The 23747-nt window shown below is 38.5% G+C and overlaps 1 protein-coding gene across 4 annotated transcripts in view; it reads right to left on the bottom strand.

Moving 5' to 3' along the window:
- LOC145767323 (spectrin alpha chain, non-erythrocytic 1-like) overlaps positions 1 to 23747 on the bottom strand; it is a 203849-nt gene that overhangs the window by 112231 nt on the left and 67871 nt on the right. For 3 of the 4 annotated variants that reach the window (XM_082579120.1, XM_082579121.1, XM_082579122.1), the window contains exons 9-22: positions 16702 to 16830; positions 16190 to 16332; positions 15748 to 15919; positions 7045 to 7236; positions 6150 to 6305; positions 5816 to 6020; positions 5517 to 5698; positions 5329 to 5445; positions 4968 to 5094; positions 4637 to 4759; positions 3643 to 3803; positions 2351 to 2500; positions 2012 to 2143; positions 1384 to 1559 (exon numbers count right to left, since the gene is read on the bottom strand). In XM_082579120.1, coding sequence (XP_082435246.1) covers positions 1384 to 1559; positions 2012 to 2143; positions 2351 to 2500; positions 3643 to 3803; positions 4637 to 4759; positions 4968 to 5094; positions 5329 to 5445; positions 5517 to 5698; positions 5816 to 6020; positions 6150 to 6305; positions 7045 to 7236; positions 15748 to 15919; positions 16190 to 16332; positions 16702 to 16830 — 2165 coding nt within the window. Of the gene's footprint in view, positions 1 to 1383; positions 1560 to 2011; positions 2144 to 2350; positions 2501 to 3642; positions 3804 to 4636; positions 4760 to 4967; positions 5095 to 5328; positions 5446 to 5516; positions 5699 to 5815; positions 6021 to 6149; positions 6306 to 7044; positions 7237 to 15747; positions 15920 to 15999; positions 16007 to 16175; positions 16333 to 16701; positions 16831 to 23747 lie in introns of all 4 variants that reach the window. The other variant, XM_082579123.1, reaches the window with a different exon arrangement.

Genomic DNA, 23747 nt, shown 5'->3' with positions numbered 1-23747 from the left:
ACAGCGAGTGAAGTGCGGGATCTGTTAAAGAGATGCCAAAGGAAAAATTCTCTATCACGCAGTAATTCGCGGCCAAACGCTTATAATCTGACTCTTGTGACGTCATACCACTATTCGACAAACAAACGCAGAACTTTTTGGTCGTTCGACAAGAAAGAAAAAATCGCAGCCCTGCCTACAGTGATCGCAAACAACGTAAGCAGAAATTTCAGTTTGGTGTGATGTCATAGGCAATCAACGGACTTTCTAGAAAAGCAACAAAACAACAAAATAAGAGATCGAGAAGCTATAATAACCTCTCCAATCTCCATAGTTTAGATTTTAGAAGTAAGTGTCGTGTACGGCATATTTTACCACATCTTTCTCGTTCCAAAGAAGTATAATGGCTTCATGTGAATTTAGCTCAATACCGTTTGCTGTTATCAACGTTTGTTCATTTTCCTTTGAAATGGTGTTTCTCAAGCCATGAACCACGGTCCACGACAGACTTGGGCCGCAAACTCTTGAAATGTAAAGGAAAACAAAAATTCCAAATTTGTGATGATTCAGCAACTATGGCTGATAAAGGCATGAAATCTTTTAGGGCTGATGAATATTGTGATTTCGATGCGGTACTTAAAAGCAATAGTGATTGGTGAATATGAGTTATCTATGTCTGGAATCCATGTTGTTAACGTTAGAGTTGATGCGACTAACTTACACCTTTTTTCTGAGTACCAAATCAATATCAACCAGTACCAGAACTTCAACTGGCAGACATTTTTGTTTTCTTAAAACTTTTTTAATTCATTAAAGTATTGTCTTCGTCATTTTACTCCCATGATGTTCTTCAAAGGCAAATGTAGCATCATTGCAATAGCAAAATATTTCAAAGCCACTGTCAATTTACACCAAACAGGAAATTCTTTTGTAATGCAACTTTTATCATCACATTTTTTGGGGGAAATTGACATTACTTACTGAATTCGAACAAAAAATATCAACTCAATGATTCTGCTTGCAACGGGTTTAGTGGTGGATAGTGTAACATTACACCAGGTCCACAGTTGTAAGCTCCTTTTCCATACTCATTGCTTCAATTTTTTTCAAAAATTACCTTTTAGTAAGGCATTGTTTAAGTAGTTTTCCTATATTGCTAAAATAGTTGCTTGCAAAAGATCAATTTATATGCAAAATGTGTGTTTTTCAAAACTACTTTTAACAAAATTTTCAAATTTACAAAAACCCCAGTCAAGTTGCATGAACACTGAACAGTGTTGGGGGCAACTGCCCAAAAATGTGATAGGACGTGTGTTTTAGGTCTAGGCCACTATTTTAAAAGTAATTTTGTTTTGAAATTCAATTTTTTGACCACACCCTATCCATGGCAACCATATCGCTTACCTATTTTCCACCTCCACTTGCTTGCTGAGGAGGGTTAGTTGAGGCTTGCTACCATCCACTACTTCTTCATCGTCATCACTGGAGTCGGCTGACTTGCCGTCAGCTTCGGCAATGATTTTGATGCAAGATGACAGCACAAATCCCTTACGATCATTACTTTCCACTTTCCACCAATCCTGAACATCAGGAATAATAGAAATACGAGTCCACACTCTACATCGCTCGCTCATCGCGTTTTGTCGGTAGCCACTAGACACGCTATAAAACGCATGGAATTTTTCATGCTTGCTCATTTTGTTGTATTTTTATTCCAATGCACACGTTTAAACTCACTTTAGGTGTTTAGAATTCAGAACAGTTCGTTAAGCTGCAATATTTGACAAAGAAATATTTTGCGTAGTTGCTGAATTAACAATGTTTCAAACACTGACATTGAAAATAATTATCAATTGCATAATTAATTATCCACTTTTTTAAACGACTATGACCAAGAACGTCTTCGCATTCTGCACAAAGTAACAAAACAAGAACCAGCCATCAAGAGTGCAGGAACTTGAGAAGTATTCACAAAATAGATTTATTAAGATGTCAAGACAAAAGCTTCCAGAATGGGACAAATAAGACCTACCTTGTTATAAGCGGACACGAGCGATAGGACATCTCCTTTTCGAACGCTCAATTCTCGCGGTGTTTTCTCGCGGTAGTCATGGATGGCAACAACACGCCGCAATGCATCATCCTTCTCCCAGGGACACTGCAGCTGCAAATGTATCAGCGTCATCAGTGGCTGGCTTGCTTATAGTACATCCAAGCAAAATGCACCACCATCCATCAGGTACATGTAAATTTTGTTTTCATAAGATAATCAACATCGAGTAGTGACGTCAGCCTGCCGACGCCATCATCTGACAGGAACAACTAATGCCCCTATGCTAAAATGAATCAGTACAGCCAAAAGACGGTCTACCTTCGCCGCCTCTGCTTCTTTGTGCAGGTCCTCCACTGTCTCTGCAAACGATTCCACGTCACGAGCCAGCGCCTCGTGCTTGCGTAGCAAGGACTCGGCTGAATCTTCATCGACGCCGACATCGCTTGAGGACAAGATCGAGCGCTTCTCCTGGAACAAAAATAGTTAATAATATAACTAGCAACATACAACCTATCAACGTGGTAATGGCCAAATGTTGACAAAAAGCGGTGGAACTTCTACACTGACCTAAAGGGTCGATTTCCTATCTGCTTTCAATACACTGTTAAGTGCCAACTGCAACATAAAAAAAGTTACTTCGAAAAAAACAAACTACATAAGTTCCCTGCTTCAAAAGGGTTTATGCAATGTTTGATGTGATTAGGAAAACTGTTTTGTTTAATTGCATCCAATGTAAAAGGCTGTACTTCGGCATCAACGCTCAAAACAATATTTTTAGGGTTCAGCTGTTGGCTGTTGCTGTTGTTGTCTTTGAAACTTTAAGGTCATGGCCGATTTTTAGATCGCTGGGCTTAGGTTGTGGTAGCTTTTTTAAAATACAGATATGGTATATTAAGCAGCGGCAAGAAACTCTGTTGCAATTACTGATGCGATACTGACGAGCCCAGCCTCATGGACAAAACATGGTGTCTATCGCTGTGAAATCTTACTACACTCGACGGCTGAGAAACATGATATTATTACGTCATAAACAGTAGAAACTTTTTCATATTTTGCATCACACAAATCGTAAATCAGATTACGTTTCGATTTAATGCTTTTTTTTTAGACGGAAATGGATAAAAAACATTTTTTCTAAATAACTGGTTTTTTATTGCATATAACGCTTAACAATGTATTGAAAGCCGACAGGAACTGACCCTTCCAGTCATTTTGGTACAAGTTCCAGCTCTCTCGCTCCTATTATTCTCGAGATATGGCCAAAATTGCAAAAATCGTTAGGTGTCGCCTCAAAATGACGTCATAATGAAAACAATAACGTCATTCCTTGAATCAGCGTTAAAAAGTGAGTCAAAAACGAATACAACCCAAGCATATTTTTCTGAAAAGTTACCTAAAAATGGGACACCAGAGATAGCTTTCATTCAATAGCACAAGATAAAACAGTAGTTTTCGAAACGTTTGCTGACCACAAATTTAGAATCTACGGCTAAAAGGCGTTCCAACCATTTTGCTCCTAAGTTGAGATAACGTTGTGCAAAGCAAAATAACAACTTGCTAATCCGACTAAAAGCAACCGCACAGGACTTCTACATAATGAATGGACTCACAACCATCCACAAGGTGGCGTCATTGGCGTTGGAGAGGTACTTGTGCGCCTCGAGCGCCTCGTTTAAGTTAATCTCGCGCTGATGGGCGTCGGATCGAAGACGATTCCACTCTTTTGTGATTTCATCCAGCAATCCATCAGCACGATGCGCCTCGTAGTGGCCTGTCAAAGAAGACTACGTCACCAATGCAGCATTTGGCGCAGAAAGAGTGGAACTTGGTTTACATGTTTTATTCAAACGTTGATCTTAAATTTAGTGTGTGTTTGTAAAGCAAAAAATAAATAAAGAGCAACTCCAAAATAAACATGGAACAACTTTGGCCATTAGTGGATACCACAGCCGAATATCTCAGTACGATCAAAGTCTATTGAGATTCACAATCATCTTATAATTGGTGAGCCAGTTCTAACAAAATGACGAATGAAATCACAAGTTTTACTCCAGACAACCGATTGTTTAAGTTTTCACACATTGGCAAATGAAATTTATTATAATTTTCTGTCTTTTCTTGTCTTGCGAATCTTTGAGGACATTGCTCCATACCAACACCAGTGATGATTGTTAGTTTAGATTGTCTAATAGAATTACCTGTCGTTGCATACACATCAAACCAATGTTGAGAATGTTGAATAGTCTTTAGCTGAACAGCGTTTGTTTGAGCGGTCGTGGCTCAATCTTGTGATTGCGCAGCCGCGGCGTTGATCGCTGAGCCAAGAACTCCAAGGTTACCAACAAGTCACCACAAAAGCTGAATTGGTATTGCGACAACCTTGGTGCGGCGCTTGAAAGGGCGCAGGTTCGACATTCAAATGATTCAAGAGCATGTGGAATGCGGCTGTGTCTCTGGCAGGGCACTTAAAGGCATGCCTAAGGTGGACACAAAGATTGACTTCCTTGCCTTGCCGTGCAATCAATCTAATTTTTTTAACCACGACAGGGATTAGGCTTGGATACGACAAAATCACAAAAGCTACAAGTAGGCACCAATGCTCACCTTCCTCTACTAGATCGTTGCATCGCTGCATCACTTCTTTCACTGCCACGTCGTGCGTGTTCAACTCCGATTGGACGATCTGATGCTTGCGTAAGAGATTCCGAACGGACATGACATTCTTGCCTGTGTTCAACCAATCAGGTAAAAAATCGAGATGCTTGCTGTTTAAAAACAAAACTTGCAAAACTGCAGCAATTTCGGCAAGTGCAACCGTTGGTAAAAGCGATCCAACCACCCAGGTCCCAGACTATTCACGATTTCATAATATGAAATATAAAACGAGATTGAAAAGATGAATGTTCATTGATAACGCATTAAAAATTATACCAACCGATGGTGGTAGCGGTGGCGATCGGTCTCTTGTCCTGGGTCCACTCTAGTTCATCCTGGACATCGCGGAATAGCTGCTTGCCGCGTAAAGACGACAACAACTTATCCCGTCGTGCACGGATCGGTTCCTGATGTTTATCAAAAGTAATAACTAAGAGAGAATGCTGCAAACGGGAAGGATATCATAGATATAAAATCGTCTAAGCAGAGAATAGAAGGAACCTCTTTCATATGTTTTCATATTCAATGTGATATAGAAAGATTGAAGACATTTTCATGCCACATGTCTTCAGTGTTTTTGTTTTCTTTATGTACGTTTTGTTTTGCATCCGAGGAAAAGTAAATGACTGACTAGAACATACCTGAAGATTTTCGTATCGCTTCGTAACTTCTTCTTGACGTTGCTTTATTGCATCACTGTTGAAGTGGTCAGCGTCTACGAATTTAGTCGCCTGCAATTCTATGCCGTCAACCCGATCCTGGAAGCAAATAGTTTATATAAATATCTCACAAGCGCACACAGTGCGTAAACTAAAGCAACTCAACTGACCTTGTGGACTTGCACATCGACTTCCAGCAGTTGATGCTTCTTGATGAGGGCGTTCACAGACGTCACATCCTTCCCGTGATCGCCCGATGCAAGGGCCGTTTCGACGTCATCAATCCAACGCTGCAAGTCCATCACGCTACGATTGAACGCTTGCTCAGCGCACGAGTCCAATAATCGTTCTCCTGGCAACAAATCGTGATCAGGACAGTGAATCTGCACTGGACAGTGGACATCCTCTGTACTCACTATAGTTAAGGCAACAATGCAGACAGCCAACTGTTCAAAATATTAATATTCACCTCTATTCTTGCACTCCAGTTCAAGTTTCTTCCATAACTCGTGCACGTGGTCAGCCTCGGTTTGGATCTCATTGGTTGCATAATGCTCGGCCTCCACCAATGACCGTGCTTCGGTCAGGCAACAGTGCACACGCTCCTCACTGGCGCGTACTTCCTCCTCGAACATACCATGGCGTTGTAACTTTCCACGGGCGTTGCTTGGATCCTGAGAAAAAACGTTGTGGTATTTACGTCTTGCCAACATCGTGATTGGCCTGCTTAATTTAAGAAGCGCGCGATACCTCGTAGTAAACACATCTGACTAACATGATATGAACGATGAGACAACACATACCTTATACGAGTGGTCACGAGCTATGGTGCGCTTCTCCTCTACCCAGGCACAGAGATTAGCAGCATTGCGCTGGAAGGAATAAAGCTTATAGGCGTCGTTGAGCGCCGTCTGCCTGGTACGTATTCCCTCTTTCAAAGCGGCGTGACGCTTCAACAGCTGCAGGCAAACAAGGTGTGGTTGACAAAGAGCTCCAAGATCGTTGGGTGGTTCACATAGTGATAAAGCTTTAGAAGTTTCACTTTAAATTCGTCTACCAAACTAAGCTGTATCCTGGGCATCAAAACAAAAACGGTAAAACAAAACCTCATGTTCAGAGACAGGTTGAACAGGTTAGAGCAAGAAAACATGACATTTTCTAAATTCTCTCATTTTCACTATCGCTTCATTGAAATGGCTATAGATGAGGAAGTAATATCAGCAAGGACAAGAAGGCAACCTCAAACGACGTAAATCGTCATTGCACAACCTCAATACGGGTGTTTTCTGTGCTGATGAAACAGACGTGGATGAAATAGAAAACTGGAAGCAATCTTCTCTACTTGTTTATTCCAAATGTTGCGCGATCGTGCCAATAGGATATGTTTAACTGAAAGCTGGGTTTTTTTTCCGTCATTGACCGATTTTTTAGCAAAATGTTCGAAAAAATATAGTCAATTCGGTCAAAATATCCGAAAAAATATGTAAAATGACTAAAAATGACCGAAATAAATAAAAAATGACTGAATTTTTTCAAGTCATTTCGGACAAATGACCGAAAAGTCTCAGCGAAAAAAAACCCAAGAACTGAAGTATGACTGACCAATCATCCTACTAGTGAATAGAAAACTGATGTGATGATGTGGATTTATCAAAACAAAACAATGCAAGCGCAAACGCGCTGCTAGACACCGCCAACCTGGTTACGTCGATTTTCAATCTCCTCGCTCGCGTAGTGACCCCGCTCCACCAGCCGAGATGCGACCTCGTCCACAGAGTTGATCTTCTCTTCCTGCGCGTCTGTCGACTTCATGACGTCATCGTGCTTCCGCATCAGCGTCTGCACGGAGTCCAAAGAGTCGCCAAGATCGCAGTGCAGCAACAGCGCCTCCTGCAAACGGAATGTATCAAACGGCGTGATTTTGACTGACTCCGTTATTAGATAAAGATAAAGAGGTTTCTAATTTATGGGGAAAGAATTAACATTTAACAAGCCATTATTAACATATTGCACATGAACATTAGGATATCCTATTTTTGGGCGACTTTTCAGGAACAATAAGCTTGGGTCATACTCTGCATGGATTTTCAAAATTCAAAAATTATGTTCTTTTTCATGACGTTATCTTGAAGCGACACATAGCAAATGTTAGCAGGTTTGGCAGTATCTCGAGAATGGTAAGAGCTAGAGAGCTGGAACTTGTACCAAAATGACTGGAAGAGTCAGTTTCCTATCTGCTTTCAATACATTGTTAAGTTCTAACTGCAACAGAATTTCAGAAAACAAGAATAGAAAAAACATGTTTTTATTCATTTTCGACTAAAAATCATAATATTATCCGAATTTGATTAATATTGAGACGTTTTTATTTCAATTATTTAGATTCTTAAATAAATAAGTTACATCATTTTGTTTAGATTTTCTATGAAAACTGCAAGAAAAAATACTCAGGCAATATGTGTGCTAGAGAGAGGCACGTTGGCAGCCCACTGTGGTGCCATGACATAAAAAATGATAGCAAATAGGACCGTAACAGGTTCTATTTGATATGAATAATAACAAAAAAAACTATATTGTTGCAGCTTAAAATATGTTAGCATTTTTGTCTTATACTTTGGTAGATCTTTACTTCAGCTAAACTTTTATGTGAGATGCCGCCTAAAAAGTGGCAGACCAGTCATGACAGTGGCCGTAGGCACGGGCGCCGAAACAATTTTTGACTGGGGGGCCAGGATTATGAAAAAAGGGCACTTTTGTAGCTGAAAGGCCAATTTTTTTTTAAGTTTTAAAATAAAGCAATAATGTTCATCTATCAGCTCATTATCGAGTAATGTTACAAGTGTCAGTATACAACGAACAATGGCACGGAAGGGCATCATGCTATGTTAAAATGATGTCACCGACTGTGATACAGAATTTTGTGTCGTGAATATTATGTTGAGGCAAAAATGAAAAATTATAATTAGGCTAAAAGCGAATAGCAGAAATTGTTATATTACAAAATGTGCAGTAGTTTACATGACCTCAAAAGGGCACCATTGCTCCCCAGCCCTCCATCATCAAGCTCCCGGTTCCGGTACCCCTGGCTGTAGGTATAATTCCAATTGGGATAAAACGTATTTTTGGGTGAAGAAAGCTGCAGGTAGACCGGAAAATGCTTATTGCAGGCTTTGTCACATTACTATAGCACCAAAAGCGAGTAATCTTTTGAGTCATTAAAAATTCGAGAAGCACAAAAATGAACACCAGATAATTTGCAGATGCTGGGTGTGAGTGGCTTATAATGTAGGCTAGGTTTCTTCGTTCTGCAAATGATCTAATAACTTTTGTATAATTTTACCAAAAATCTTTGCTGATGATGTTACTGAATCTTTTCTTGTGCATGTTTGCAAATCTTTGATGATATGTGATAATTACTGTTTTCAAACTGGGTTATTTGCCTCACAAATACTGTTACAATAATTATTTTATCTTGTTTGAGTTTGGCTTTTTTTTTGGCCTTTTTTTCTAACTATTTGGCCTGATTTTAATATTATCAACAATCACTCAATAGCGGCCGCTTTGAAAAGAAAAGAGTTACGGTTGAAGAGCAGCCGAAAGCATTGAGCAAAAGAAGGGGAAAACCAAGGAAAGATACAAATTGGAGAGAACAGAAGCCAAACAGTTGCTAAATGCCAATACCATTGAGAAACATTTCTCCAGAGCCAGAATTCTGCTCTCAATCATTGAAGGAGGAGGCACGCTGTCAAACCTTGTGTTCAGCAATGAGAAGACATTTGATGTCAAGTATCATTTTAACAGTCAGAATGATCGTGTTTGGTCAAGAGATGGTGATGTGGAACCCTGGGTAATCACTTGGAGACAAGGGGTGGCATCAGTGATGGTGTGGGCCGCAGTCAACGGGCAATGAAACACTTCAAAAAACGTAATTGGTCATTCCAACAAGATTCTGCCCCTTCACATAGAGCATAAGAGAAGCATAAGAGAACACAAAACTGGCCTTCAGCCAATGTTCCGTTCTTCATTTCCAAGGAAGAATGTTCTCCTTCATCTCCAGACCTGAACCCCCCGGACTTTGGCGTGTGGTCTTACCTGGAGAGCAAGATTTCGACTAAACACCACCAAAGTTTGGAAGCACTGAAGGCTAATCTGAAAAAAGAATGGACCAAAAAGCTCAAAAAGTTATTCATGACACTTGCAGGTTCTTTTCGAAGCGTCTCCGACTTGTTATCGGCGCAAATGGTGGACACATTGAATAAAACTTGTTTTTCCTAAATATTTATTTATTTGACAATAATATGTTTATTACCCAAATATTGTCTACTATTTGTTAAATACAAGTGTTTGAAGTTGTAACGTTAATTATTGATGACCCTGTATTGTGAAACAAAACGAGAAGCGTTGATTAACATAAACGCAAGAGAGGGCCTTATGCTTAAAGGGAATGAAAGTAAGGTGCGTTGTTTTAACAAAAATAAACCAAAAAAACAATTTGGTGCTTTGTTTTAATTATTTTTTGGTGGCACGTAACCATGTCCCCTTCCCTAGATCCGCAACTGCTTTGATTGACATACAGCAGTTTATAAGTAAGACTTATACGTATTTTTTGCATAATTCCTAATGCAATCATAATTCCATAATTGATTGTAATCGATTTATTTTATGGCTATATAGACATACTTTCAACCTACTCACATTGATCGAATATTCTGACGACCCGGTACTAACCTTTTCGCGACCTGGTACTGGGTCACGACTCTGCGTTTCTGCGTTTGGGGACCTCTGTGCAGCTGATGGTCTCTCAATTGTACTGTTTACAAATACTGTTTGCACACAAAGAAATTGACAAACCCGTATTCAATGCTGTTTTGAAACATTTCACACAATGTTGTCAATTCCATGTCAATTTACATGGGAGGTGTAACCCTATGTTTCAGATTCTCTTTGTTTTAACATATGTTATTGCCCTTGCAAAATAATGATCAAAAAAAAATTTTAGATATCTTGTACGGTTCTTGAGATATGACCGGGTAAATTTTTTGCCACTAGGTGGAGATTTGCTGTGCGAGCGCTCACTTTTTGTTTATTAACTGATGTAAATTCTCTCATATCTTCATAAGTACTCGACATAGGTTTTTAAAAATTGGGTTTTGAGTATTTTCAGAGTCAAGGAATCCAAATCTGCTGCCGAAATATCAAAAAAACAACCTTTTCATTAAGAAAAAGAAGGTGAAAATTTTTAAACATTTTTTTTAAGTTGCGAACTTTGATCTCATTTTTTAAGTTGTTGACGCAAAGTTACAAACTAAGTTTTATTTTTATTTTGTACTACTATTCTTATCCTTTTTATTAATGCAGGTTTGTTAATTATGTTTTGTAAGCTTCATGAAAAATTTTTCATAGAAAATCGACATGAGCCTTTGTTTTTTCCTCACCTAAAACACGTACACTGTGTGTACTCTTTGGCGACCTAGCTGCTGCCATCAATAAAAAATAAGTTTAATGGAAACTCTTTTGTACAAAAATGTGTGTTTTACTTTTTGCATTGTATGGTGATGGTGTAAATTTTCATTTACATTTAAATGTTTACTCGGAACTCTGCCCTTGCAGACCAACAATAGCCATGGGTTGGGTACTTTTGATGTAAGATATTTTTTAAATAGATTAACCTTGCATATATTGTTTTAGGAATATTCTAGATAACTATATCAGCAACTTTTACTTAGTAATACTAAATTTAAATCATGACTAAAATGGAACCTTGCAGCATTGGCACTGCCCTCAACTCCATGTGCCACAAAAACTCCTATACTCGAACTACTGCATTGAAGGAACTGAGTTTGTTTTCTGAAAAAGATCAAAAGCTACTTCTATGGAGATGTAATCTTCAGAATTCTGAAACACCTATCCACACAGTTTGTTTACACCACGAAAAATGCTTTCTGGGAAACAAGTTTGTTAAAAAGTTTACCAAATGTTGTAATGTTTTTGGAATCCACAAAAAGAGTGTGAAAGCCAGGCAAAAAATCACTTTAGAAATGGCTCAAAAATTAACAAAAACTGGTTTAAAGGCAGTTTGTCCTGGTTGGAAACTATGTGGAGCTTGTTTAAAAAATGCTACAAGAATGGATGAGACTAGTGATTCTACTGAAAGCATGTCTGATACAAGCATGGCCTCTCAGTCTCATTTCTTTGATGTTACGGAAAAAGCAACACATAAACGTAAGCTGGATGACAGTCTTTCTGCATTAGCTTTGTCCCCACTGAACATAGCTCACATGCCAAAACGTCAGCGCACAATAAAAGCAAAGCGAAAGCTACACAAAGTTGTTACAAATTTGGAAGCATCATTTTCTTCTGTTATTGGTGTCAATATTGATGCACTTCAAGAACCTTCAACTTCATCAGTGGCTGAAATCAACAAGTTGAGGCAAAAAGCGGATGACCTTGATACACTTATGGAAGAATTAAAATGCAAAATTAAAGCAGCAAAAACATTCTCAGAAAAAGTGCAGCTCTTAACCCTCAGGCCACCATCTTGGAGTTTGTTCAAAACAGCTACATTTTTTGAAGTTTCAGACTACTTAGTTCGAAAATCTGTTATGGTCAAACATGAGAAGGGATTATTAGGAACTCCAGAACCAAAGCTTGGAAAGGTTCTTCCAACAAGCACCACAGCTGCAGTAAATGCATTCTATCATGATGATGAATATGGTAGATGGATGCCAGGAGCTAAGAACTATGTTAGTGTTGCCAGAAATGTGCATGAACAAAAACGCTTGGTTTTGTGCAACCTCAGAGAGTTGCACAGTGCATTTAGGGAAAAGCACCCAGATGAGAAAATCAGTTTCTCAAAGTTCTGTCAACTGAGACCAAAATGGTGTGTCACTGCTTCTGGAAGTGGCACCCACTCAGTCTGTGTTTGTACATATCATCAAAATGCACAATTACTTGTCGATGCTGCTAAAATTAATGAATCGTACAAAAGCTTGATGGCAAAAGTTGTGTGTGACTATAATAGTAGAATATGTATGGTACATCGTTGTATCCATTACCCAGGAAAAGATGCCTTGCACAAGTACCTTTTGGAATGTGTGCCAGCAGTATGTTCGAATGAAACAGTTGAATACCAGCAATGGCAATCTACTGATAGATCAATGTTAATCACTAACATTGTTACTGTGACTAAATTCATTGACATTCTGACCACATTAATTGATCAACTTACAGCCCATTCTTACATTGCAAAATGTCAGGCAAGGTATTTAACTAACCGAAAAAGTAATATTGATAAAACTGCTTGTATTGTCCTTCTCGATTTTGCAGAAAATTATCAATTTATTGTTCAAGATGCATCACAGGGGTTTCACTGGAATCAGAGCCAAGCAACAGCTGCAGTCCTCTACTACAAAAATGAAGAAAACATTTTATGTCATGATTCTCTTTGTTACATTTCTGATGATCTGAAACATGACACCGCATTTGTTTATGAGCTTTTGCAGCAGATCAGCAGTTACATCAAAGAAAATCTAAAACATGTGAAAAAAATCGAATACTTTTCAGACGGCTGTGCAGGTCAATATAAAAACTTCAAAAATTTATTAAACTTATGCCACCACCAATCTGATTTTAACCTTGATGCATCCTAGTCATTTTTGCCACAAGCCATGGAAAATCTCCCTGTGATGGCATCGGTGGCACTGTAAAGCGCCTAGCAGCAAGATCAAGTTTGCAAAACAACAAAATTTTAACTCCCAAGTGTTTTTTTAATTTTTGTCAAACTGATATCCCAAACATAAAATGCTTTTTTGTATCCCAAAGTGCAACACAGAAAGCATGGTTTGCTCTACAAACCAGCTATAATCTGGGAACAACACTCCGAGGAACTCGATCTTATCATCATTTTCAACCAGTTTCCTCAAACACCATACAATTTAAACGAACAAATGAAGATCCTGAGTTTTCTGGAGAGCATACGTTTAAAGAATCTACGAATCACCAGCCAGTAATGAAACTGAAAAACAATGACTATATAGCAGCATGCAAATACGATTCAGTTTGGTGGATTGGCAGTATCATGGAAGTGAATGAACCACAAAGTGAAGTTAAATTTAAATTTATGTCCCCACACGGTCCCAGTAAATAATTTCAGTGGCCATCAAGAGAAGACACATGTTGGGTTACATTACAGCAAATGATCTGCATAATAGGGGCACTACGGCCAGCAATCAGCAGTGGAAGAAATTACACAATTAAAAAGAATGACATGAAAGTTATTTTAAATACCATTGCTTGAAACTACTCCATTAATGATAACTATTGTGATCAAATTTTAAAAGCATTTATTCTGAAGTTTTATCAAACAGACACCAATGACCAAATCTTTTTTATTCCTCATGTTTTGTTGCTTACAGCAACACAGTTCTGTGCTATGTTATGTTGTCAGGTAACAATGGCACAGATTTAACCTGGCCAACAAATCAGTATATACTTTCTAGCATTAATTCAATGAATGAAGATATTACATCAATTGATGTAACATCTTCATATAGGATCCATTTCTGGAAAAAATGTTGCAGCCAGCAATTCAGTCTTTACATTGAGATGTAAAAAAGATGTAGATTGTAGATGTAAAAAAGACTGAATTGCTGGCTGCAACATTTTTTGCAGAAATGGAACCTATATGATGCAATGTGAATAACAAATACTTAAATGTTAGAATGATAGTGTTATCATATTGTATACAATTATAAAATTTCTTCAATAGTGGGAAAACATTAAATATTTTCGGTGTGGTGAATATTTGTTGTTCAAATGTAAAATGTATTTTATCTTTACAGCAATATTGTTCTGTGCACAAACCACAATGACAGTTTGTCGTTGACTTACAGACGACACAAGTATTGCATTTGATTTTGTGTAAAGTATTATGCTAAGTGTTCATTAAATCTCTTATGGAAATTATATGTGTTTCATGCAAAGGCTGATAAAACCTGCTATGAATCTGATTCAAAATAACAAGAAAGGTGGCTGAATAACTCCTTCTTGCAGTACATTTCATAATCACTGTTGAACTACCACCAGTCATAGTTATGCGGCATGATCAAAATTACAAACACGTCAAAAACAAGTCCATTTTCTGCACACAATTTTTTCATGAAGCTTACAAAACATAATTACCAAATCTACATAAATAAAAAGGGTAAGTATAATGGTACAAAGAAAAAAAAAAAAAAACTTTGTAACTTTGCGTCAACAGTTTAAAAAATGATATCAAAGTTTGGAACTTTAACAAAATGTTTAAAAAATTTCAACCTTCTTTTTCTCAATGAAAAGGTTGTTTTTTGTTGTTTTTTTGATATTTTGACAGCAGATTTGGATTCCTTGACCCTGAAAATACCCAGAACCCAATTTTTGAAAACCTTTGTGGAGTAGTTATGAAGATAGCCTACAAGAGAATTTGCACTAGTCAATAAGCAAAAAGTGAGCGCTCGCACAGCAAATCTCCACCTAGTGGCTAAATTTTCACCATGTCATATCTCAAGAACCGTACAAGATATCAAAATAATTTTTTTTTTTATCATTATTTTGCAAGAACAATAACATACCTTAAAACAAACAAAATTTGAAACATAGGGTTACAAATTTTGATTTTTTCCTTAAATTTGATATGGAATGACCCAACATGCATGATGCATCCCAATGTTTGAAGCCAAAAATGTTGCTTTGAGTATTTATACCGAAGTGCCGCCTTTTATGTACCATTGTCATAAAAAAGCTCCTATAATTCAGGAAACGTTACAATATTTTAGAAAAATGGATGAAAACATGTTTTTTTTACTTATAACTAGTTTTCTGTTGCACTCAGCGCTTAACACTGTATAAAAATCAAATAGGAAACTGTCCATTTCAGTCATTTTGGTACTAATTCCAGTTCTCTAGCTCTTACAATTATAGAGATATGGTTAAAATTGCTAAATTTCGCTAGGTGTTGCCACAACGTCATGATGAAAAAATAACGTTATTTGTTTAATTCAGGTTTGAAAATCCTGTCAGAGTATGATCCTAACTTATATTTCCTAAAAAAACACCAAAAAATGAGACATCCTTACATACATTGAACACATACTTGAGTTATTTTTGTCAAATCATTGCAGATTCTGAATTTAAGCACCGTTGGCTCACACTACCAACAAGATAGTTGGCTGGTGAAAAACTTTTTGTTTGTTTAAAAAAAATTGTGCTAATACTATTGATACACCAAAATAGCATTTTCATAATTCACCACCATAATGCAGGAGATTCTACAACGCACACAACATCGATGCCATGCGCGCACCACAACAAGCCTCCAATAAATGTGATATAAAATAGGAATCGGACACTTCAAAGTAAGACCACCTGTGTTGTCATCCAAGTCTCTGCTTGCTCAGCGTCGCGATTGAACAAGGCCAGATGAAGACACTGATCATACAAAGCCTGCCTGTCCTCCCACAACTGCATGAGACGAACATGGGATCGCTCTAATGCCGAGATGCGCTCGGGGATTTCTCCAGGCTTCGTGTTCACAATGCTGCATCAATTATTAGCAGCATTCAACCGGTTCTTCAATCAATTATTCATGAAAATTCAAAGTTGGTATAAAGCACAGACCTTACAGCTGCGAGCAGACTTAAAGAAAATACATTCCAACAACTGACAGCATATTGACAAGGATAGGCTACCGATACGAGAGAGGAACTTTGTGAGCTAACATTGGCATTTTAGCAGTTCAAAAGTTAATGCTAAACACAAAATTCGATGGGTTTTCCATTGCTAATGACGGCTACGTTTGTTCATATACCAGTCATCTTCGTTCGACAATGACAAAGATGAAGAGGATTCCTCCAGGACAACATCAGCAGCAGCTGGATGGTTTAGATTGATTAAATCCCTCCCAAAGCTCATCATGTTGGAGAAGGTGCTCTCATGAGCTCCTATCTCGCCCTGCAACACAATACAACACAATACAATTTACACAATTCCTTGCACATCACAGCACTCTTGTGTGCCCTCCAAAGAGTAGAACTTCCTCTCGATACATTGCCTTTGTCGCTTTTTAGGCTACTACTATATTGCATCTAGCACACTAGCAATAAATCAAACATTTATTAAATAACTTCTATATCGAATTCAATTTTGACTGATGCTTTCTTCGTTTCATGAAACTTAATCATATTAATCACTCACTAACTCCAAAATCAAGTCAAAAGTGTGTTTTCACAAAATGCATGTGATACGATAACACTACAAAAATGCCAAGTGATTTTGTTTTTTGAAGTGAAAAAGGTGGATGCTTATCCGTGACAAGCTCACCCGATGCTCCTGATGTTTGTCAAGGAGAGCTTCAGCAGCAGCCACGTCCTGGGTTACGTCATTTGATGACATCCTCACTTCAATGTCGGCGAACCAATCCAGCAAGTCCTGACTTTCAGCGAGGAAGCGCTAAACAGTAAATGTCAGAAAAACATAACGGAAAGTATTCAGCCTAAGCACATACAACAGCAACGGTTGATATTATTGGCGTTATCAATACAACAATAAAAACATTTTTTTATTTAACTCCAATGTGCAAGGTCTATTCAAAAAGTATCCGACCCTTTCTCTTCTGGCCAAAAGTAGTACCACATGCACCAAGCTTTTGGGGGCATTATTAAGTCACTATTACTCCATATGTGTGAATCATTTCATGCCGATCGACGACGACTATGTCATTCTCTCAATGTTAATCATGAAATGCAGGTGTATAACACGTACTTGGCAATTTTTTTCAAGCGAAATCGCATATAAATGACAGAACGCACCGCACAAAGGCATTGCATCAAGTTTAGTCAAAAGCTTGGTGATAAGTCAAATTGAAACTATCCCAGATTCAGCAGGTTTTCGGAGATGAGGCCTAAAGCCCAAATCAGATAAATGAATGGTTTAATCGCTTTAAAGATGGCCGAATGTCAGACGCGAGGGAGCCACGCTCAGGGAGGCCATCCACAAGTCAAAACAAGAATTTGATTGAGAAGGATCGCTACAGTACTGAAAGATCGTCAATTAACAGAATGCGAAGTCGTTGTAGGTGTGAGAACAGCATGAGTTCAGTTCATTTTATCTTAACCAAGGAATTGTACCAGTGGAGAGAGTCACTAAGCGTGTCTCTCTCTCCACTGACATTCGGCCAACAAAAGTTAAATCAATATAAAAAGAGCTAACTAACTGATCTTCTGGTAATTTTTCCATGTCAGTGAAGAAAGACGGTTATTTTTCTTCAATGCATTAACAAAAAAAAATGATTGAATCACAATTTCTGCAACAAAATATACCACATAAGATTGTTAAACTAAACACTTGAACTACTACAGCAAGAGAAGTGGTTGTAAAACTGCCAGACTGAACACTAGAACTAAAACAAAATAAGCTGTTGTTCGCTAGCCTTGCTAGAATGAAATGACATGGATAAAACAGAGTACCGTTCTGGCTTGTAGTCAGTAGGAGTGAGTAGTAATTAAGAAAGCATGATAACTGCAGGCATTCGTGCACCCCCCAGTTCGTAAGGCGAAACTATAGACTTACGTGCTCGAACCCTTGATTACCCATTGGCCAGAGGCCGCGTCTAGATCTAGTGCCGCCGTCAGGACCGCGTAGAACGGCGCAGAACAGACGATTTAAAAAGATTTGAGCTTGAGGTTGGTGTGGGGTAAGCAAGCGCAGGCGAACTGTGATCTGCATCGACAGGCAACGTCGGTGATTTTCCAAATTCTAGGCTAGGGCCTAGCTCAAGATGTGGAGGGCAGTAGTCAGTTTCAGGAGGTTGAGCAATGGAAGATGATGGGAGGCTTTGTGGGGGAGCTATGATTTTTGGTTGAGGAGGGGTTTGATCGGCACATGCTTTAGTATGTGGTGGAATTACTCGCAAAAAAACGTCAATTCCATATTATGATTATTCTGCCGGATCAGTCAACTTTCACTACATATTTGTCATGAGGCAACGTTTCGACAACCATTCTCACTTTGTCCCATTTTCTAGGATAGTTACTGTTTTGGATAAATATGCGGTTTCCGCATTGTAAAGTATGCAAAGGACGAGTATGCTGAGACAGCACCTTGTTGTTTCAACCAGCTCGCAGGCGAAGGGCGTCTTCCTTTGCCTTCCATATCTCAAGTTTTCTTCCATGTTTGTACTTTAACACAAAACCCATACTCGATTAAACGTTCCAAAGCTTGTCTAGGTCGTTCCAATGGTCTTTTTCTGTCGGTCCGGTAACTACTGTAACATAACAATTAGATATGCTGCTACACCAGGGTTTCTCAAAATCATTAAATCCATGCAACCTTGAAATTGGGCTGAGCTCGATGCCACACCAAAACACATACGACTGTATACGAAGATACCAAAAGGTGTGTTTATCACACTAAGTTTTTTTTGCTTCATCAAGCTCTAATTGCAAGTACGGTAAGCATCCGACAAGTCCATTTTCATCTGTATCACAATCAATATACAAAGCCTCACGACAGGCTAAATTATGTCTTGACCGAGCGTACTGTTTTTAATGGTAAAATTCTTATATGATATGTTATTATCGGTTACTGTCCTGTAGTGACCTCTGATTGCGAAATCTTTATTATGTGACGTATTTCCAGAACATTCTGTCTATGTGCGAGTCGAGAATATTCTTTTGCTTGCTTCTCATATTTTGCCAGGTGCAGGGTCTATGACGTCACAAAGATGTTTACATGTAGTGCAACTTGACAGAACAATGAGTTGTTATGATGTAACATTACGTAACCTTCTCGAAGTTACTAGACCAAACAACCTGCTATAAATAGTGGTGTAATTTGCGTAATTACTATTATGAGTTGTAGTAGTTGGTAGTAGATGCAGAGATTATTGTTGATTGGGAGTTGAAGTAGATGAGAGTTACATGAGAAGCTGTGAGTGAACCACGTTAAAGTCGATTAAAAGTTACAAGCATAGGCGCCTAAGCCGTGGGGGCCATGCCCTAGGGATGGGCAAAATAGAATAATTAGCTATTCTAGAATATTCTAGAATACTGAAACCGAATATAGAATACAGATATCTATTCTAGAATAATTGACAGTTTTTACCATCGACACATTTTAATGATTTTTATGACTTTACAAAAACAATGAACATCACAAAAATTGCTTATCGCAGTGTAACAAATTTAGGCTTTCTAAATTTTCACCAGTCAAATGGGATCTCAAGTTGGTGGCAGTTAAACCTGCACTTGAAAAATATCTCTCTGAAGAAGCAGATGTAGCAGGTACACAAAAATATTTTGAAACTAACTGATAAAAACAACAAAATTGGTTTTTGTTTTGCTTTCCATCAAACAAGGGCGTTTTGAAGAGATGTAGTGGATGCTTTCAACAACGTGAAATAGGTTGGCCTAGCTATTTATGAAGCAGGGGAAGCCAAATTTGCTGATTCATCTTCACTACTGCAAGCAGCATCTTCAATCCCACAGCTCAACAAGTCGTCCATGTCACTGTACTGGCATACCGGTAGTATAGGCCCGTAGCCAGCCGGGGCCCAGGGGAACCTCCCCCCCAACATTCTCGAGCAACAGCTATAATTATAATGATTTTGCACATTTAAATTTTTTTGACCCCCCCTAAAAAAAGTTGCCCCCTCCCTTGCTCTGCGGTAGTACAGTACGCACTTCTGCGGGGAGGGTCGCTAATTCGCACACCCTGTGGTCGACGTTGCCCTGCATACGAGAGCGGGAGCTCACGATGTTCGGTGGGCCAGCGAAGGCAAGTCGACCCTTGTATTCTACCAGAAACAACTTAGGTTTGTGGTACTAAAATAGAGAAAAATTGATTGAGTTTCGCTTTTAGCAGCATGATCGTTGCTTACTTCACAAGGTAGATTTAAACGATCTGTCTTAGCCTGATGCTGCGAGTTTGCTGTGGCAATAGTAAGTTGCGCTAGCTTTCGGAACACAGTTCCCTAGTCATGTGCTATGATGAACATGACTAACTTACTATTGCCACAGCAAACTCGCAGCATCAAGCTAAGACAGATCGTTTAAATCTACCTTGTAAAATAGAGAAAAATCCTGAAAGCGGATTAAGCTGTTTCGTGCCACACTTCCGCAAGACTGTGAGGACTACAAAGCGCTTGACAAGAAAGATCTCTTTAATGCGAACAATGAAACAACAATGAAACTCGTGCGTTTTTCCGACGCCGCATCGCACTGAATCGATAAACAATTCTACTTTCGCTGCAGCGAATTCGTTGCGATGAAACGGACTAGTACGAAGTAGATCGTTAAAGCGGTTTCAATTATCCGATTTCATATGCATTTTGAAACCGGTTAGACTCTACAACCGGTTATTCTATATTCGGTATTCTATTTTGCCCATCCCTACCATGCCCCCACGCATATTTCTGCGTGGGAGCAACTTTTTATGCTGTATTGATACATAAAACAATAGATGAACTAGCGATCGGCAGCAGGAAAACATTTTTAAATGCAAACCGCAACAGTTTCGCGATAAATAATCACTAGAACGAGTAGCGATGCTACAATCCCACCCCAGGCAAAAAAACATCTGTCATTTTTACATTCTGCAGACGTTGAATCAATGTAAAAATGACTGATTTTGCTGCCTGAGACATAGCAAAAATCTACCATTTTGCGTCGATTCAATGTCATCAGATGTTGAATGCACCCAAAAACAACATAATTTGCTACGTTAACCCAGCGTGCGTTTAGCTTAATGCGCTTGCAAACAGACTCGATGTCGCTTTTGAAAGTCGAAACCTCTGCAGAGAATTGTCGCGGCAGTGAATCGCTTGCTGTGAAAATGAACTTGACGTCTCGGCCCGAGGTCACCACTAACCAACGTAACCAGCCCCATCCACAAGCTTGAAAAAAACCTAGATTTTATCTTTAAAAAAAACAGATTGGCTAAAAAAAAACAGATGTTCGTAATAGCTAATAGAAAAGCTTCGAGATGTCTACTACACTTTCTGCTATCTTTAAATTTTGTACTACCCATCGACTATTCAAATACATTTCATTCTGCAAGAGTTATTTTCTGCAAGTCTTTTTGCCCTTGGAGTCGTTTTTCATAACGTTGATGGCAAACACCCTCCATTACTTCGCTCACCAATTTTCTTTTAGGTTCCCAGGTATGACAATTTTGCCCCTCTCTTTTTATGGTCTGTTTTGCTATCAACAAATCTTTCACAAAACTAGCAATTGAACCAAAACTAGTGATACTCACTCAGCAGATCAGCCTGGTAAAACTGCAATTGAACTTGACTGAAAATCATTACGAATTTACCGGTACTCAAACTGGAAACTTATATAAACTTATATCTCCTGATGTGTACATTGAAAATGAATGTGGAGCTATGCCGAAATAAACTTGATTGATTGATATTTGTGATCAGGAGGGGGAACTAGCTTATAGCTTCCAAATCAGACAGAATTTATTTTAGATACCGGTAGGCTATATTTTGTAGCGAAATAATTACTTAGAATGGTTAATTCAGCTCGCGATTCCTATAATTTTATGCAAAATCAATAGATATTTAAGAAAAGTTAAAAATGCAGAAAAAAAACAGATATCAACGTTTTATAAAAAAAAAACTTAAAAACCCAGACGGGTAGCAAAAAACCCAGATCTGGGTTTAAAAACCCAGGAATGGGAGCCCTGAACGCAACAAGGGCTGGTACAAACCGCATTGCGCACACGCGGCATAATCAACACAACAACAGACTCGCGCAAACTGCATGGTGCACACACGACCGTTGCCATAGAAACCCGATCAAAGGTGGGGAATATGCGCATCTTTTGTTTCATCTGCAACACGAAAACGGGCGTATTACAGCGAATTGAAACTTGAAAGCTGGTCAGCGATAAGTTGCAATATTGTAGTAAAAAAGGAGCAATGTCAAGTCGAAAACTTAATCAAACGTCTCTCCGTAACTATTTTTCAAGGGTTGTTTACGGATGTCAGCAACTTTTAAATTTATTCAAGGTGACGTGCTGTTGAATTGATGTAAACATGAATGATTTTGCTTTCAACAGGTATATTTTCAAGCATATGATCAAGTTAGTATTTTCATTCCATTTACAGTATACCTTTTAGTAAACCTTTTCGTCTCTGCTAAACTTTATGTTGTGCTTAGCTTAAAGAGTCGCAGTCCATCAACTGCTAGCCAACGCAGACGCATAGCATGTGTTTTGGTCGAGTTTTGTAATTTGTTTATAATAATTAACGGTAGGTCGAACGTAGTGATAACTCCGAGTGTGGCAATAAAAGCAATCCTAGTGTGACGACATAATTATGTCAACCATCTGCGTAACATTTCGCTGAATTTACGTTGCTGCTGATGAAACACGCTTTCGCCCCCACGGCAAAAAAAATAGTTAGGCGCCTATGGTTACAAGCATTGGAACATATCGCTATTCACTGTTACTTTGATATTTGTTGGAAGAGTTGAGCCGTACGGTCCTTCAAGAATTTTCATTTATCATCTTTTTGGTAGAAATATCCGACTATTTAATTGACTGCTTTCGGTAATATCCCATTAAACTACGTCATTGAACCTTTCCAAGTCTCTTTCCTGGTAAGAGATAGAAAGAATAGTGACAATCTGCAATGACTTACTTCATCCTCTTCTTTAGTTGACAACTCTTCTCTAACTTAACATTTACAGAGCATAGACCTCTAACATGCATTGGTCTACCATCATAGGCAATTAGGCATGAAGTGACGTTTTCAATGAATAACATGTAGAAGAATCTAATTGACGATGACGATTTCCATCTAGCGCTGCGATAGAACATGTTGAACCAGTGTCCCATTTGCATGTGAACAGTTTACGGTTGATCTCGGCACGACTTTGGAAAGCTCACATACAGATAGGAAATCTTTTCCATTTTCTAACTTTGAGAGACTATGGAATGCATCCTGAGAAGAAAACTAAATTTGAAAAATTGTTGTATGAATTTTTGGCTCGTTTCAAGGATTTCAAATCTCATGAATATTTGTTTGGTATATTCTCTTCGCCATTCGACACAGACATTGACAAAGCACCAGTTGATATCCAACTTGAACTGATTGATCTTCAAGAAAAAACGGATTTGAAAGCAAAGTATTTAGAAATGAATCTTGGCGATTTTTACCGAAAACATCTCAACCAAGATGACTTTCCATATTTGAAAAAATCCATTGATTCAAAAATGGCCATTTTTGGCTCAACGTATTTGTGCGAACAACTTTTTTTTACTAAAATGGGCGTCATAAAATCTCCCTATCGATCGGTTCTGACAGACAAATAGCCTACCTGGAAAATAGACTTCGAATTGCGAGCACTTCCATTAAACTA

This window comes from Aplidium turbinatum, chromosome 3 (assembly GCF_918807975.1).
Source record: "Aplidium turbinatum chromosome 3, kaAplTurb1.1, whole genome shotgun sequence".
Taxonomy (NCBI): Eukaryota; Metazoa; Chordata; class Ascidiacea; order Aplousobranchia; family Polyclinidae; genus Aplidium; species Aplidium turbinatum.
Note: the sequence above shows the minus strand (reverse complement) of the source record. Positions and strands in the feature narration are given on the sequence as shown.